Here is a 15,529-nt window from a genome sequence, read left to right as displayed (position 1 = left end):
TGCTCAAGGGTTACTACGCGCTCTACAAAAACCTTAAATTAAATAATTCCACTACACACCACATACATACATACACTCCATAACACATAGGTAAAAGGCATTGCCATTTACAATGCCAATAGTTCTAACTCAAACAAATGCGATATCTATTGCATTTCCAATGCTTGTTGTCTACAGCATTGGATCTCTGTAGTGGTGGAATACCTTCCGGGACAGAGCAATACTGCTGCGGAACGGCAGTCCAGGCATCTTCAGGATTTCAGCAATTGGAGACTCCATCAGAGAGTGTTCCATGCGCTGAATCGCAAGTGGGGTCCTTGTGCGATAGACATGATTGAGTCTCAGCTCAATCGCCAACTCTCAACCTTCTTCAGTTGGCCTCCAGATCCGGAAGCCCAAGCCACGGGCGCTTTTCTTCACGACTGCACTTCCTACCTGTTTTATGCATTTACCCAGTTCTTGATGAGCCCCGAGGTGTTGGCTCAGCTGCGCCATCAACGAGCAGAACTGGTGCTGGCGACACGTTGTTGGAGAGGCCAGGCTTGGTTTCTAGTTCTCCTGGAGCTGACCTGTGCTTGTCTTGATTCTGATTCAGTTTCGTAGGAACCTCCTTCCGTCAACCCCCCCCCCCCAACTCTCTCCCTCCGTTGATCTTGTCACAACATCTCTCTCTAGTAGCTTGAAGGGTTTTAGGAGAAGATGGAGTGTTCCAGGACTTACGCATAGGGGATAATGACCTCATCAGTCAGGCCTGGACTTCCAGCACTCACCAACGACTTTCTTCCATTTGGAATCGTTGGAGTGGCTAGTGCCATGAAAAGGGGTGCAGATCCCGCTGATGTAGATTGTTGTTTGGTAGTGATTTTATTGTCATCCCTGGCATTTGTGGGTATTGCATACCGATCTGTTAATTTTAGGTATGCCATTTTTGTGGGTCATACATCTGTTGAAGGTAAACTGGTAGGCAAACACCCCACTGTCTAAGTTACTAAGAGGCATCCATACAGTCCATCCTCTTCCTCCTCTTACGTATTCTGTTTTGTGGGATGGGTCTGTGTTCGTGCGGTTTTTGGACTCCTGGTCTCACAAAAGATATTGGCCAAACTAACTATGCTATTGTGGCTCACATCTTGTAAGAGGGTGTCAGACGTCTGATAAACGGATCTTGCAGGATGAGTTTTTTCCTCAGAAGAGGTAACTTTTCCCATTTTTTGGTGCACCATATGTAATTCATCATCTGTTTCTTATCCTGCTTCTCCAGATAACCCCAAACTTCATGTGGTGCAGTGTTTGAATGCATACGAAGTAAGTTCTGCTGAATTTCGTACTGATATGAGAGGCCAATTGCTTTACAGAAATCCTTTCGCCCAGTGGCCTCTGCCACTCTTAAGAGATGGGTGCATTGGCTCATGAGTGAAGCTGGGATTCATATTTACATGTTTGGTGCCCACTCAACGTGTGGCGCAATGGCCTCTAAATTATTTGCTTTGGGTTCTAGTTTGTCTGACATTCTGAAACCGGCAGATTGGTCAGCGGTATCAACGCTCAAGTCATTCTACTGTAAACCTATTGTGGATGATGCTTCTGTTGTGGCGGCGCAGCTTTAAACAAGCATAATCGGAACCTCTGGTCCTGACATAGAATAAATGTTTCCAACATTCGGGACAAGAACTTCCAATTCTATTAAGAACAAGGAGGCGAGGATTATCCCAACCACGATGTTGTATTTATCTCTCTGTGATTATGTATTACAGTTGATTTGTAATGATTTGATTAATCCTTGTTTCCTACCTCTTGACTGTATTCTGCTTATGAGATGTCTGTGGCTAGGTCAATTTTACGGCTTATTATTTTGATTCCTTACTAGAAACTGGTAACAAATGAAAGTCAGATTATACAACATTCCGAGGCAATGGAGATTTCCTGCTTGGCGAGTAGCTAGTTTCCGGCGGAGATGTTCATCAAAGGACCATTGGAACGAGTCACGATTCCGACCCCTGTTGGGTCTCAAGTACTGTTAGTTGATGCCTTGTTGCAGGGGCCTGAACTTTGGTTGTATAATCTGGCACTCCTAGATTTTCAGACTGACTTTGTTTCATTGAACTGAGCAAAGAGAGGAAGCGCATGGGATGTTGAGGAGTTATATAGGGCTGGGTCTCTATGGTTGGTCAAGTGACTGTACAGAGTCATGGGAAATGTAGTATTTTAAAAAACGTTGCGACTGTCTTGTTTTGAAGCAGTAAAAGGAAGAGAAGCATAATCCTCACCCAGTTTCCTTGACAGAATTGAACAAGCATTTAGAATGCCAATAGCTTAAACTCACGTAAATGCGAGACCTATTGCATTGCAAATGCTTGTTTAATAAGGAAATGTATCTCTAATAACTTGTCCACACCTATTCCCTCTCATAAACAAGTGCATGGAACAGATTCACCTCAGAAGTTATTACTGAGGTTGATGTCAGCTAGCAAACGGCAAGCTCTAATACCAGCGCACAACAAAAATGAGACGTCATCGATGTGCGCATTTGCGCTTTTGACTCAACGGATGGGGGCTTTCTTGAACCACAGACAGTGATGTCTCCAGTAGGAAAACCGCAAAATCACTCAACAGCATAACACACTGTTATAAGCAGGGTCACTGGAATTATGTGATTGTGCGGCCACTGCTCTTTTCCGCATAATTATAGATCTGACACATTTGCCACACATCTCATCATTTGCTGCATAATCTGTAGATTTCAACAAACAAAAATTTTGTTTCTCGCGCAAATTGTTCAAAAGTTAATAACAACGAAGCGACACGTTTTGCACGCAATAGAAAGCCTTTTGCAAAGGTTGACTGGTTACATTTCTGTTGCTTATTGCTGCATTTGGGTTCTAAACTGGTACTCATGAGGTGCAACCAAAGCCCAGACGAGTCTTAAGAAGTGTGTAAAGGACAAAATAATAAAGTAATAGTATCACAAAATCTTACACATTAAGCCGCATCATGTGCCTTTTTACCGCATAATTTACTCAGCCGTACCACATAATTTCAGGTGCTCTGGTTATAAATCAACTTCAGCCCGCCCCTGCAGCCGTACGTAATAAGTAAGGCAGGTTGAATGAACGTTTAAATCATGCCTCTCTGAAAGCCCCAATTGCAACTCCGACTGCACTTTGTACGCTTAAGAGGAGCTCCGAAAATAGCGATAACTCGCTTAACTCCTCCCACCACCAAGCGTAACCATCCTTGGCAGGTGGCTGGAAATCCAGCTCACGCCGATAACCGCATAATCACTGCCGTTAGCATGCTCTGCGGGAACACGGCTTGAATGCTAAGACAACTCATGGGTTAACTGAATCTTTTTTTTGCATAGCACGACGTGCCACACTTCAGCGGTTTTAGAAACTATGAATAACACAATGAAACTGTAACCCAATTTAAACCACTCGTAAGGACGGAAGGCTGAGTAGAGTTTCAACTCATGACCTTCAGGGTACTGCATTTTACAGGCGGAGGCCTCCTGCACACTTTGTAGTGTGGAGTCTGGGACTTTCACCACGGGCGTGCCAGCCCTCCCTGCAGCTGCGGCCTTGGAGCACTCCCACGCCTGGGTTTGTCTGCTGGGAGCTGCGCAGGGTGGGGGGTTTCCTGAATGGAATTTTACTTTTAATGTTATTTTATTATTACTAGGGGGAGTGACATATATACAAACTTTTATTTAACTTCCGCCATAGCTCTGCTTTGATATACCGTACTGCGCTTGTGGTGAATGCCCCACCCACTCTTTTACCGCTTGCTGTGTCTATGCACCTGGATTGCCACTCTGCATGCGTACAGTTGATCTACTTGTTCCCTTGAACCGTCACCGAGAAAGACATGTGCTGATCTCAAGCAAAACGATCCCCCCCCCCCGTGCCACACATCGCCATCAGGGAGTTCCCACCTTACACGCCACCTGCCTGCCTCTCCCTGACCTCTGAGCCTTCTTTGGTAGTGCGCGGGCGGCCCTTGCGGCATCTCTGGCCTCACGGGGATCCCAAGATGGCGGCTCCGCCTTGGTGATCTCCCGGCCCGCTCCGAGGCCCCTGAACTCCGGTACTCCTCCTAGTGCACCCCAGAGAGAGGAGGATCCTGGAGAATTGCTGGCGCTGCTCCGGCTGAATTAGCGGTGCCGCCTCCCCTCCTTGGCACCAGCAGTGCACCTGCTGGATTGTGAGGCGCTGGGAGCGCCTAGAGAGATCCTACCCGCCGTACGCCCTGGGCAGACCTGACTGGAGGAGGTGCGGCGCCGGACAGTCGATACACACTCGGCCGCCGATCTGGCGGCGTCAAAAGGAGAGGAATGTTGCTTCCCCCTACTGTTTCTGTGCCGCTTTGCCATAGAGGGAGCCCACACAAACTACTGGGTCGGCGGACTGCGCCTGTGACTGGTGGCCTGGTGTGGCGGTGGGCCCTACGGCAAGTCAGACGCTGGCAGAAGGGTTGCGCGACCCAATCATACACGCCCCCTCCCCACGCTGGTCTGCGCCGGTGTGCGGGACCGGACTGCCACTGCAGGGATCCTGGGCAAGACACAAGGCCCCCCTCCTAGGAGGTGACTGCAAGTCAGGAGCTGGAGTGAGCCTGGGAACGGACTGTCGCACTTCCTGGCAGCCGCTAAAGAGGCGAGGAGCCTGGGCGCTTGCTTGATCCTGGGGAGTGGGGGATCTGGCCGTCAGTCGGGCGCCAGGGTTTTTTCCCTTCCCTTCTTCCCCCCCCCTTTTGCCGCACTCCCAGCCCCAGCAAACCCCCGCCTGCCCCGCGCATCTCCCCCACCCAAGACGCCATGACGTATTTGCTTGGCTTTTTCTGCCGGCCTAACCTGCCAAAAGGTTTCTTGTCTTTATGGGGCCATGTGTTTTTAGCCCCATAAAGTTAAGAAACCTTTTGCGACCAACGCAAAGCTAGCGAGTCCATCCAAATGGGACGTCTCGAAAAGCCAAGCAAATACGTCACCGACACCTCTTTTCCAATGGCTGGCCACCGTTTAGCATAAACGGTGACGCCAGCCAATGGAAAAGAAGGGTGGTGCTTAATGCCCCTTACAGAAAATACCTGTTAACACTAAATCTCCTCAGCGAGACTGCGCATTCGCGCAGCTACACCAGGCGCGACCTAAAAACTGTGTCCGGAATATTGGAAAATCTTGAATTGTTAGTTTACTAACTTGCCAGCCTTCAATCTTTGCAGGGGGTTCCATAAGTATCTCTTCATACCTTCTACAGCCACACACCACATTCCATTCCAGAATCCTAAATATATTTCACTTAACAAGTTCGACCCACCCTTCCTCAAACTGTTATACTATCAACCTGCATTACATGAAGCTGGTTATTCAGCAGTTTTCTGCACCAATGAGAACATTCCAAACAGAAAACTGCAAAGTGTCTTTGCTCTAGGAAAAACTTTTAAAATATATATATATATATATATACATAACATACATACACATACACACAGAGCGAGTTGATGCTCACACCAGTAGCAAAAGGCTGATTGTAGCCTCCTGGCAGGCTTCAACCTAAAAATCTGGGTGGATGGTGGGGAGGCCACTGAATAAACTAGAGACAGAACAACAAGGAATGTGAGGGCACTGGAGAAGCAGAAGCACATGGGAGAAGCAGAAGCACATCGGAGAGAGAATAACAAGAATTCAGGGACGGGTACCAAAGGGGAAAAACATACAAGAAAGAACAAGCATTTGCAATGCAATAGGTCTCGCATTTATAAGAGTTTGAGCTATTGGCATTGTAAAATTACAATGCCTTTTATTTATGTTTTGGTTTTAAAACAAATAAAAGGCATTGTCATTTACAATGTCAGTAGCATAAACTCGCATAAAAGCAGTGTGTGGAGTGCAGCAGTGTGCGGCCTGCAGCAGTGTGCGGCCTGCAGCAGTGGGAGGCCTGCAGCAGTGGGAGGCCTGCAGCACTGTGTGGCGTGCAGCTGCGTGCGGCGTGCAGCAGTGTCGTGCAGCATGCAGCATTGAGTAATGCAGCAGTCTCCAGCAGTGTTTGGCGTGCAGCAGTGTGCGGCGTGCAGCAGTGTGTGGTGTGTGGCGTGCAGCAGTGTTTCGTGCAGCAGTGTGAGGCATGCAGCACTGTGTGGCGTGCAGCGGCATGCAGCAGTGTGCGGCGTGCAGCAGTGTGCGGCGTGCAGCAGTGTTTCGTGTAGCAGTGTGAGGCATGCAGCACTGTGTGGCGTGCAGCGGCGTGCAGCAGTGTGCAGCAGTGTGTGGCGTGCAGTAGTGTGTGGCATGCAGCATGCAGCAGTGAGTAATGCAGCAGTGTGCGGCGTGCAGCAGTGTGCGGCGTGCAGCAGTGTTTCGTGCAGCATTGTGAGGCGTGCAGCAGTGTGTGCCTTGCAGCAGTGTGTGGCGTGCAGCAGTGTGTGCCGTGCAGCAGTGTGTGCCGTGCAGCAGTGTTTCATGTAGCATTGTGCGGTGTGCAGCAGTGTGTGGCGTGCAGCAGGGTGTAATGCGGCAGGGTGTAATGCGGCAGGGTGTGGCGTGCAGCAGGGTGTGGCGTGCAGCAGGGTGTGGCGTCCGGTAGTGTGCGGCGTCCAGCAGTGTGCGGCGTCCAGCAGTGTGCGGCGTCCAGCAGTGTGCGGCGTGGTTTGTAAACAACAAGAAAAGCGGACATCAAAGGAAAGGGGGGGGGGGGAACGAGCTTATGGGGTGTGAGTTATAACGAAAGTTAATTGTTGTAAGAGGGGATGCAGGAAGTGAGGCCGAGCGCACGCTGGCGAAAGCAGTCTGCTGCTTTCAAGTCCGATGCCTGATACCAGCTTCGCGCTTGAATGCCTCACATGCACTGGCCATAAACCACATTCCTAAGGTCTTGTGCCCCTTACTAAATCTCTCTGAATGCGTGAGGCGGCGCACGCGCAGGAAGTAGCTGGTGGCAAATGGAATGCGCGTGGTTGTGCGCGTAACCGCTACCCGATCCGCCTGGGAAGCCTTTGTGAGCATTTTCTGAAGCCCCCTACATAAGTCTCGCTGAGCGATCGCTTATGCGATAGCCAGGCGAGACCTAAAAACATGTACTCTCGTTAAGTGCTTGATGAAAAGAAAAATAGTTCCCCAAAAGAGAGGATTCAAAGAATACAAGTTAGCCAATCCAAAGGATAGCAAGAGACCATGCTTCGGGGAGGAACAAAAACAAGAAGAGGAAGTAAAAGGAACAATTGTCATCAAGTATGGAGCAAGCAAATGTGTACGATAAAGCCAGCTAATGGAAGCATTTGGCAGACTCTAAACCCACAGTAAATTTGTGGTATGGCCCACAAAAGATCTTCTGCCACCAGGGGTGGGCACAGAGTCAGTCACTGCCTTACCAGCCATGGAAGTGCAGTGAAGGGGACAGGGCTTAGGAGACCAGTTCTTACTAGAGCATCTACTTCCTTGTCGCAAATAACACTAAAAAGCTTCTGACACAGAAGTCTATCTCCATGAAAGATTTTAAAAAGCATAATGGCCATCAGCCATGCAGAGCCTGCTCAAAGGCGCTGGAAACCCTCTCTGGTTTTTTTGTGGGAGATCTCTGTGTGATAAGGACTCTTAAATTATAGACTGTATGCAAAGAGCCAATACCATGTGACAGACCGAGTTCCATATATGCCAACACACACTTTGTCTCCTATTATTATAAAAGACATATTGCTAGTAACAATCAACACCAAAAATACACGACTGACATTGCAGCTCACAAACCAAAACAGACTTGGCACTATGCCACAATCCTCGAACTAAGGTGAAGAAGGTACCTAAACTCACAAGTGATGCAAGGTCATACTGACGGCAGAAAATGTTTTGCAGCATTAATCTTTTATGGATTCACATGCAGTGCATTATTCTGTCATCTAATGGTTGGGTTGAATTTTAGAAAAACTACTCCCACTGGTAAGTAACCTTTTTGTTCATTTAAAAAAAAAAAATAAAAAAAAACTTTGTACCACTATACATCGCAACTTTATAATCAACAGTCTTAGGACTGTCAGATATAATACAAAATAAAAGTGGACATTTTGACTTATTGACAGGGGTGGAAACAGATTTCATGCTCACCTGCCACTGTGTTCCCTCTTTCGCTGGCGCCGTTCTTCTTTCCCCCGGGAGTTATCCCCCTTTCTCCGTGGATGGGAGTTCTGCGGCGAGTCCCGGACACGCTTCCGCTTCTCTTTCGATGCCCGTCTGTCCCTTGAACCAGAGGACCTGCTGCGTCTCCTGTGCTTGGCTGCGCTCCCCACAGACCGGGCCGGCCTGCCCTCGGCAGGGCTACCATGTCTGGAGGCCGAGCTGTTTTCTTTGCGGGGCCTGTGCTTCTTTCTCTCCCCTGAGGCACTGGATCCAGAAGAGCTCGAAGACCTGCCTGTCCTCCGCGGACGCTTTTTCTCTCTACCTCTTGATGGAGAGGCACCGCCGACACACTTCATCCTACCTCTGGAGCCACTGCGACTCCTCCCTCCGGGGCTTCCTAGTCGTCTGTCCCTGGTACCGAGTCGAGCCTTATCCCGGCCCCCCGGACTGCTGGATCCTGAGCGGCTTCTCCTGCGGAGCTTCTGCTTCCCATTGTCCTTGGAACTTGAGCGGCTCCTTCTGCAGGGCTTCTGCCTCCCCTGTTCCCTGGAGCTACTCCTGGCTCGGGGCTTCCGCTTCCCACGGTCCCCAGAGCTGCTGGACCCAGACCGGCTCCTCCTGCCCAGGGCCTTCGGCTTTCCTCGTTCCCCAGAGCTGCTGGACCCAGACCGGCTCCTCCTGCCCAGGGCCTTCGGCTTTCCTCGTTCCCCAGAGCTGCTGGACCCAGACCGGCTCCTCCTGTCCAGGGCCTTCGGCTTTCCTCGTTCCCCAGAGCTGCTGGACCCAAACCGGCTCCTCCTGCCCAGGGCCTTCGGCTTTCCTCGTTCCCCAGAGCTGCTGGACCCAGACCGGCTCCTCCTGCACAGGGCCTTCGGCTTTCCTCGGTCCTCAGAGCTGCTGAAACCAGACCGGCTCCTGCCGCCCAGGGCCTTCTGCTTCCCTCGGTCCCCAGAGCTGCTGGACACAGACCGGCTCCTCCTGTGGGGCTTCTGCTTCCCTCGGTCCCCAGGGCTGCTGGGCTCAGACGGGCTCCTCCTGACCAGGGCCTTCTTACCCCTGTCAGTAGAGCTGCTGGACCCAGACCGGCTCTTCCTGCGGGGCTTCTGTTTCCCTAGGTCCCCAGGGCTGCTAGATCCAGACCGGCTCCTCCTGCCCAGGGCCTTCTGCTTCCCACGGTCCACATGGTTGCCCGATCCAGACCGGCTCCTCCTGCTCCGGGGCTTCTGCTTCCCACGGTCCCCATAGTTGCTGGACCCAGACCGGCTCCTCCTACCCCGCGGCTTCTGCTTCCCACGGTCCCCAGGGTTGCTGGACCCAGACCGGCTCCTCCTGCGGGCCTTCTTGCCCCTGTCACTGGAGCTGCTGGATCCAGCGCGGCTCGGCTTTCCTTTCTTTCCCCTGGCTTCGGCTGAAGATGGGCGGCTGCTCCTGCGGGCCTTACCCCGGTCCCACCTATCCACCGGACGCTCTCTGTCTTTCAGGCGGGACGTAGGGGGGCTTCTTCTGCGCTCCTTGTCACTGGCGCTGCTCAGCCGTCCCTTTGCCCTGTCCGCAGAGCTCCCGGAGGAAGACCGGTTCTTCCTCCCGGCCTCCGCGGGGATACCCGACCCCAAGCGGTTCAGCTCCCTCCCTCGGCCTCTCTCCGGCTCTGCACGCCGCCTCTCCCTCCTCCAGCCCCGGTCACTATCGCTTTCAGAGTCCGAGGACTGCGGCCTGCGTCGTCGTCTGCTCTCCCCGCCAGAGTCTGACTCCGAGTCCCGCTTCCTTTTCCTGCGCTTCCCGGCCCGCTCCCGGGAGCCCATGGCAGGAGCCGCTCGGTCACTAGTTCATGTATGGGTCTTTCTCCATCAGGCGTCGTCGCGGGCACCTAACCCTGCGACGAGAGCTAGGAAAGACCCCGCATGAACCGGGAAGAGCATTGACACAAACGAAGGCCTACAATATCCCACTGCTTGGAGGTTCGTCGGCCATATTGCATTGGTTTAACCATATTTTATTTTCGTATTTGTTTTTCTCCTTATAAGTGATAACTGATGTTTGCTAAAGGAAAACGATAAAGAAAAATCTCCTAGCAAAATTATAAGTGTCTTGCTGTCGTGATCGATATCATACAACGGCTCTAACCTGTACAGAAATTATTCTTCAAAATATGCTAGTCAAACAAGCATTGGCATAGCCAATAGGTCTCGCCTTTGGGACCTTATACGTTTTGAGTTATGCAGCACAATATCCTTGGTGCAACAACATCAAGTGTTGCATGGCTAAACACTTATACGGTCCCAAAGGCGAGACCTATTGGCTATGCCAATGCGTGTTTCTCCCGAAGCTAATACCACTATGGACAAAGGAGCCAGCACGGTGCCAATCTTTAAATTACTCTATAAGCACATTATGTATTATGATTATATAAGAGTGTTATTACTCCCTTGATAATTGTTAATATGAATACAGGAATCTCAAATTGAAAGCATTTCACAGATTTCCGGCACCAGTGTTAGAAATGCACAACATTAAATCAAATACAACAAGCTGAACGGAAATCTTCAGTGATGCTGTCCACATAAATAAATACAGTCCGCAGTACACCGAGGTGCCAAAAATCACCAAGAAATTGCAGCAGCTGCATAAAAAAAACACGAGAGACGCTCCCATCTAAACCCCAAGGCACACATCCAGCCAGCAGAGCCAACATTTGGATTTTGCACTAGCTACCTAAACAAAAACAAATTTAAGTTTAATATTTTCATGCTGACTCATAATGCGCCTTAGATCGCTGAGAACTCATGCTATTAAGGGAACAGCCGACGTGAAAGCTCCTTGGCAGGTCCTTCCGCCTGAGTGAGCAGCACCTGCTGAGCTGTCCACCCGAGCGCTGCAACGTCTATGCGAATAAAGGGCAGTTTCTGGGCCCAGAGCTTCCTATATGGCTCAACCCATCTGGGAACTTGCGCACAAGGAAGACAATGCCAAGTGTAGACATTTGTAAATGACTCCTCTGTTTAAACAAGCATACGTCATCTTAAATGGCACAGCAAGGAATAGCAGAATGCAGCGAAATGGAATGCCACATTTTCTTATTACAGTGGATTCGTAATGTCAGAAATAGTCTGTACGAGAAAACCGAAGCTAGGTGTTCGTGTATGCTTATTTCAGGTATTCAAAGACCGTACAACATAGTTATGTACACAAATCCTTTCTTTAAAAGGGTAACTGGTGGACATGCGCCTCAAATACGGATTGTAAAGGAATCCCTAATATAAATGACATTAAAAAGAGAAAAAAACAAAGCGGAACTCTAAGTATTTTATTTACAAGCTAGCTATTCACCAGTACATTGACTATTTAGATCTCGTCCAGGAAGGGCATTCTAATAAAAAAGGTATGCAGAAATAAGCCACCTCTGTTCATTTCTTGCTAGGCAGGGACGGTTTTCTGACACTTTCATTCACTTTGTACTTCTTATACTGTGTGTGGACTAGAATTCTCGAACTTCCCATGGCTGGCAATTCATTTTACAATAACAGAAAAGCAATTCATAAAATGAACACTGCAGGTCAGTGTTAGCTTTAAGAAAATTTTGGTAACACGCAGAGAGTCAATATAAATATGCATTCCTTTACTTCGGAAGGTTATAGGTGTTTTCGAAGCAATGTGGGTTTCTGTAATCAATGTTTTCATTTAGGTGGGGGAGGGGCAGAGCGAGGCGCTTGGGAGAGCAAGGCTTAATGAGCCATGAAAGCCACATGGCGGCTGCTCTCATGAACGCAAGCTTGAGGCCTGGAATGATTGTGGCGCACTTTGAAAAGCCACTAACTAAATGTCTCGCAGCACAGCGCATGCGCTGGCTCAGCGAGACCAAAAAGGGCCTTGTGCTCAATGATCCAGGATGTGCTTGACATGACAGCTTGCAAGGGTGCTGTTTCTACTGAAACATGCCTAGCTTGTGCGCCCTACGGTATCTCATCGAATACACAAGGTAACATTCGTTTTATTTTTCACAGGGAGATGAAGGGATTTGCGCAGAATCACAGTATCCACATGGAGCCTCTTGAATGAGTGAGGCCAGATGGTTAAAATGGGGAATCCTATTAAAAAGAATTGAAGAAAACCCTTTTTGGAGAGTAAAGCAAGTTTTCTAAGAATAAAGTAACTTTAACTTAATGGGGTCATGTTGGTTGATAGTTTACCGTATTGGGCTCAAGGCCCACATACTTGTGAATGATGGACATGGACACCATGGAATAGTACTGGTAACTGGCCCAGGGCACATGTATTCAGCCCCTTTTATTAGCTGGGTCACCTGTCCGGTGATGGATGGATGTAGGAGCCATCCCTCAAGGAGTGGCCGGTGGAAACACTACATGTACAAACACTAGACTGTATCCTGCCAGACACTACATCCCTCCCAAACTTTATTGAAAAGAAACAAGTACAACCTGTGGGAAAGAATAAAACAACAAACCACCACTAAGTCTCTTCAGGTTGTCCGCAGGACAGAATGAGTGAGCAGGTGCAGCTGGGAACACCCGGCTTCACAGCATGCATCCGCAGTTTAACCAGGGGACTGTCGGCAAGGAATGCAGTGTGAACAGTCCGGATCTATCGATCACCTGTCTGTGGGGCTACAGTCCACCACGGCACTGTTCTGTTCCGCCTGGTCTCACAGTGTTGGAGTCTATTTACACAGTTCAATATGAGGGTGCATCAGGAGGTGGAGTCTACTGTGGAGAGCTCCTTGAAGGCACTCAGGCTCCAAGGGATGGAAAACCTGCAAAGACAGAGGACAACATTGATTAATGGGACTCTTCCTTGAAGGACATGATGCTTCCAAGTACCTGCTGGTAGAACAGCTTCAGACTTCCCTCTCTTACCAGGACTCCCCTCTCAGAGAAATTTTCTTTAGGCCCTTTTTAGCAGGCTGTTACGGGACTGTGTGGACTGTGTGGGGCCTCTCGTAGGCTGAACAAAGGCATTGCTGAGGAACTGCCAACAGGACCACAACGAAGTCGCACTTGCAGCCGCAAAAGGGTGGTTGTCTCAGGGTCTGTGCGCTCCAGCTGTCAGGACTCAGGTACGCGGGCCTTCATCAGATAGTCTTTGGGTGACCAGTTTCTGTCCGTGCCCTCAGTGCTTCCTAGTGCCTGTCCTGGAGCTGCTGCAGTTGCATCTCTCGTGTCAGGATTCCCCGCTCACTGGAATTCCCTTGAGTCCCTTGCCCCTGGCTTGTGACAGGGCTGCCTGGCTTGAGCGGGGCCTCACTGAGGCTGTACAAAGGGGTTGCTGAGGAACTCTCAACAGGGCCATGGCCAAGCCTCATGCAACCCCAAAGGTGGATGGTCCAATTGTTGAGTATGCTTTTTCTGGCAGGTCCCAGGTTCATGGGGATTCACAGATTTCTAGGTGGCCCGACTCCCACGGCACTAGGAATGGCTTGTTGGTCTCTGGATGTTTTATGTGTTTTGATCCACTCTGGTGGTGCGATGCCCTTTAGGTGGTTCTGGTGATGCACCTGGTAATGACGGAGATTACCATTTTACACTTGGGCTACAGGTAGCAATGTTTAACTAGGAATGAGGAGGACTGGAGGAACTTCGTATCCACTTGCAGTTCTTCTTCAGTCTGTGCAATTGCAGCCGAGATGCCATCTATACCAAGCAGCCGGTGACAGGTGACTGGATGGTCGCACTGTTAAGCATTGGGCCTGGACACGGCTCGTGCTTGCTGGCGACTTACGGTTGGTCCACTCTTGGAGCTGTCTCCAGTGATGTCTCTGCACCCCAGTGGCTGGCTTGTGTTGATGGATGCCCTCTCTGGTAGTGGCATGAGTCATCGGACTTATCACTCTTCACTCTATTCTCCTATGTACCTGTGGTGGTCGTTCACACTGTGGCATCGTGCTACTCTCTTTGCCTCTTCAACTCCTTCACGATGTGGCATCATGCCATACTCAACCCTACTTCCAACCAGGTTCCTCACCGTGGTGTGGCGCCAGGTGATGCTGCAGCCACTTATACTTTCCGGCAACAGCAGTCCACATGATGCAGCGGCATTGGAAATGGGGGTACAGAAGGCTCTATTAAATACTTGCTGGGCAGCTTGTGCTCTCTCAAAGTTGTTTTGCCCTTTGGGGGCCGCCTCAGATCCAACACACCACGTAGAGTGTTTCAAGCCAGGTAGATGGCTCTAACGGAGCATGAACACATGGTTTACATTAGCATAACACTTGTGGGACACCCCCGCGCCGCACGGCCACCAGCTGCTGCGTGTGCCCCTCAGCCTTGTCCCTGCCGCGCTGCCTGCCTCGCCGCCGGCTGACTCCGTTGCCGTTTGTTTTGCCTTTGTTTCTCTCGCCATTTGTGCTTGTCATCTGTATTCCCTGCCCGTGTTTGAGTTTCTTTTTCCCTTGTTTTGTTCGCCATTTGTGCTTAATAAAGTATATTTGCCTGTTTATCTGTCCAGCTTGTGTCCTTCCTGTTAGCCCGCCTACATCGCCGCCTTCCCTCCCCGCTCCCCGCTTCCCGCCACCACCGCAAGCCCCGCCCCTTTTTTCATTCTGTTCCCGCCCCGCTCCCGCCTCCCAGCTGCTCCGCCCACCCGCGCACTTCGCCTTTATATGGCGACCGTGCGAACGCGCAGCGGTCACGCGCAGCGGGCGCGCCGATTGTGCGCCGAAGGCGCGCCAAAGGTAAGCCCGTCTGCGCCCGTCCGCGACCGGATCGCGACCAGCGCCAGGACCCCTGGCCCCCGATGCCGCCGACCGACCCGCCTGACGTACTCCGCCGCCACCCTCATCGCTCTCAACTCTGGCCGACTCCCAGAATGCCATCAAGCCACACCACGACGCACCCACGGACCTTTCAGCTGCCACGCCTGCAAATTCACCTGCATCCGGACCTGCCGCACACCAGCCCCCGCCAAGTCGAACAGCAGCAGCACCCACCTCAAGTGCATCCTGCTCAACACCCGCTCCGTCCACAGACACGCCATCGAACTCTGGAACCTCCTAGACGCCACAGCCCCTGACGTTGCCTTCCTCACAGAGACCTGGATGAACGCCTCATCAGCTCCCGACATCGCCATCGCTATCCCAGAGGGCTACAAGATCGTCCGGAGGGACCGCAACGCCAACCAGATGGGAGGAGGCATCGCCATCATCCACAAGAACACCATCCGTCTCACGACCAGCACCGAGAACACCCTGACCACTGCCGAACACCTGCATTTCCAGATCCACACCAACCCGAACACCACCCTCAGAGGCACCCTGATCTACCGACCCCCTGGACCACGCACGCAATTCAGCGAGGACATCGCCGACTTCGTCAGCCCGCATGCCCTCCCCTCCGCTGACTACATCCTCCTGGGGGACCTCAACTTCCACCTGGAGAACAACAACGACCGCAACACCAGCACCCTGCTGGACAA

General features: G+C 50.9%; 1 protein-coding gene across 1 annotated transcript in view; it reads right to left on the bottom strand.

Moving 5' to 3' along the window:
- CACTIN (cactin, spliceosome C complex subunit) overlaps window positions 1–10,013 on the bottom strand; it is a 68,548-nt gene extending 58,535 nt beyond the window's left edge. Inside the window, exon 1 of the mRNA XM_085639102.1 lies at window positions 8,093–10,013. Coding sequence (XP_085495228.1) covers window positions 8,093–9,906 — 1,814 coding nt within the window. The 5' untranslated portion in view covers window positions 9,907–10,013. The remainder of the gene's footprint in view (window positions 1–8,092) is intronic.
- Window positions 10,014–15,529: the final 5,516 nt, after the last annotated feature.

This window comes from Triturus cristatus, chromosome 12 (assembly GCF_964204655.1).
Source record: "Triturus cristatus chromosome 12, aTriCri1.1, whole genome shotgun sequence".
Taxonomy (NCBI): domain Eukaryota; kingdom Metazoa; phylum Chordata; class Amphibia; order Caudata; family Salamandridae; genus Triturus; species Triturus cristatus.
Note: the sequence above shows the minus strand (reverse complement) of the source record. Positions and strands in the feature narration are given on the sequence as shown.